Here is a 1,802-nt window from a genome sequence, read left to right on the forward strand (position 1 = left end):
TCAAACAGATTTTATTTTTCTTGTGTTAAGAAAATGAATCGGATGAAAAACGGATGTAAGGCTAGGTTCACACCACGATTTTACCATCCGATAAACGGACCGTTAAATCGGATGGAATCGTATGTGACAAAATCGGATGAAATCGTATGTCAAAATTTTCACTAAAAAATCGGATCCTGATTTTAAATAATGTCTGACAATGGCCATAAAGTTTTGGCTATTTGAATTTTTTTTTTTTTTTTTGTACAATAAAGCTTGTTACAATGAACAAAAGGGGTGTGGTTTCGAGTGTGGAGAAAGAGAGACGAGCTTCTGATTCAGTGATCAAGCATTTCTGTGTTTTATAGCATGATTACCTCATTACTTTTGCGATTGAGGATGCTGCAATGGAGGAAGAGGCAAAGGAGACTGCATAAGCGACGTTATTGGGTACATCCAGTGAACTTTGTTCGTGCGAAGCATGGGGTCTATCACAGCCTGTATTCCCAGCTTTGCAGTTATCCGCAGAAGTTTCTAGACTATTTCCGAATGTCTGTGGAAACTTTTGATAAACTTCTGCAGCTAGTTGGACCTGCCATCCGTCGTCTGGATACGAGATTTCGATCATGTTTGTCTGCAAGGGAAAGACTAGCTGTAACCCTAAGGTAAGATATAAAACTGTTGCTTTGAAGTAAAGCCATGCCCATGTTTTATTCCTAAATTTCAGGCATTTGCACTTGAGCGGATTATTCCACCATCACAAATACCCTATCTCAGTGTTTCCCAAACAGGGTGCCTCCAGCTGTTGTAAAAATCCTAGCATGTATTGCCATTCAATGGCTGTCTTTAAAAGAAGAGGTTTTTTTATACAGGTGTATCATCCTCATCTTCTTTCCTGGCACCAGTTATGGTCAGGGTGCAGTCTCCTGTTTCCGTATTTCCCATCAGATGGAACTTTGATTTTTGCACAATACTGGATTTTTCATTACTTTAGTGGCCTTAATATAATCAGAAGTGTAATTTTCAAGCATGGAGTTTGAGCCTTAAGTATAGTGGTGTAATTGCCCATAGCAACCCCACAGTTTGCCAAAAAAAGGTGTTTAAGAACAAGCAATCTATGTTGTAGTTGTTATGGGCAACTCCAGCACTCACTATGGCTATCCTTATAAAAGTGAAGTTATGTATATTAAGTGTTTGGGAATGGAAACATAATGTTAAAATATATGTACCCATTTTGTCTACACAGGTACCTTGCCACTGGGGAAAGTTTTAGCTCCCTGCATTACCAGTTTCGTCTTGGCAAGTCGACTATTTGCTGCATTGTACGGGAGACATGTCAGATATTATGGGAGAAGCTGCAACCACTTTATTTACCACATCCCACCTGTGACCAGTGGTTGTCAGTAGCAGAAAAGTTCAATGATGTGGCAAACTTCCCAAATTGCATCGGAGCAGTGGATGGCAAACATATTCGGATCAAGAAGCCTGCCCACAGTGGATCCAGTTTCTATAATTACACTACCTGGAACAGAGGGTCCGCTGCTGCCCTATGTGTTAGTGGGAGATGAAGCCTTCCTGATGTGCCAAAATCTCCTTAAACCCTATGGCTCTAAAAGACTCAACCGAACCAGGAAAATCTTCAATTACAGGCTGACCAGGGCACGACGTTTTGTGGAGTGTGCATTTGGGATAATGACTGCTAAATGGCGCATTCTCACCACAAGTATCCAACAGGCTCCAGAAAACATAGACAAAGTTGTAAAAGCATGTGTTGTTTTGCACAATTTTGTGTCCAAATTTGAACCCTTTAATAACCCAGAACA

General features: G+C 40.5%; 1 protein-coding gene across 1 annotated transcript; it reads left to right on the top strand.

The window, feature by feature from the left end:
- The first annotated feature begins 286 nt into the window (after window positions 1-286).
- Window positions 287-1,547, top strand: LOC120937055 (protein ANTAGONIST OF LIKE HETEROCHROMATIN PROTEIN 1-like). Its single transcript, XM_040349998.1, has 2 exons — window positions 287-644; window positions 1,226-1,547. The coding sequence occupies exons 1-2, from the start codon at window positions 349-351 to the stop codon at window positions 1,545-1,547; spliced, it is 618 nt and encodes a 205-aa protein (XP_040205932.1). The 5' UTR covers window positions 287-348.
- The last annotated feature ends 255 nt before the right edge of the window (window positions 1,548-1,802 follow it).

The sequence above is a fragment of the Rana temporaria genome, chromosome 1 (genome assembly GCF_905171775.1).
Source record: "Rana temporaria chromosome 1, aRanTem1.1, whole genome shotgun sequence".
Taxonomy (NCBI): Eukaryota; Metazoa; Chordata; class Amphibia; order Anura; family Ranidae; genus Rana; species Rana temporaria.

Coding starts and splice junctions, on each gene's coding strand:
- LOC120937055 (XM_040349998.1), top strand. CDS start 349: ATGATTACCTCATTACTTTTGCGATTGAGGATGCTGCAATGGAGGAAG. Junction 645..1,225: donor AGACTAGCTGTAACCCTAAG/GTAAGATATAAA, acceptor TTGTCTACACAG/GTACCTTGCCACTGGGGAAA.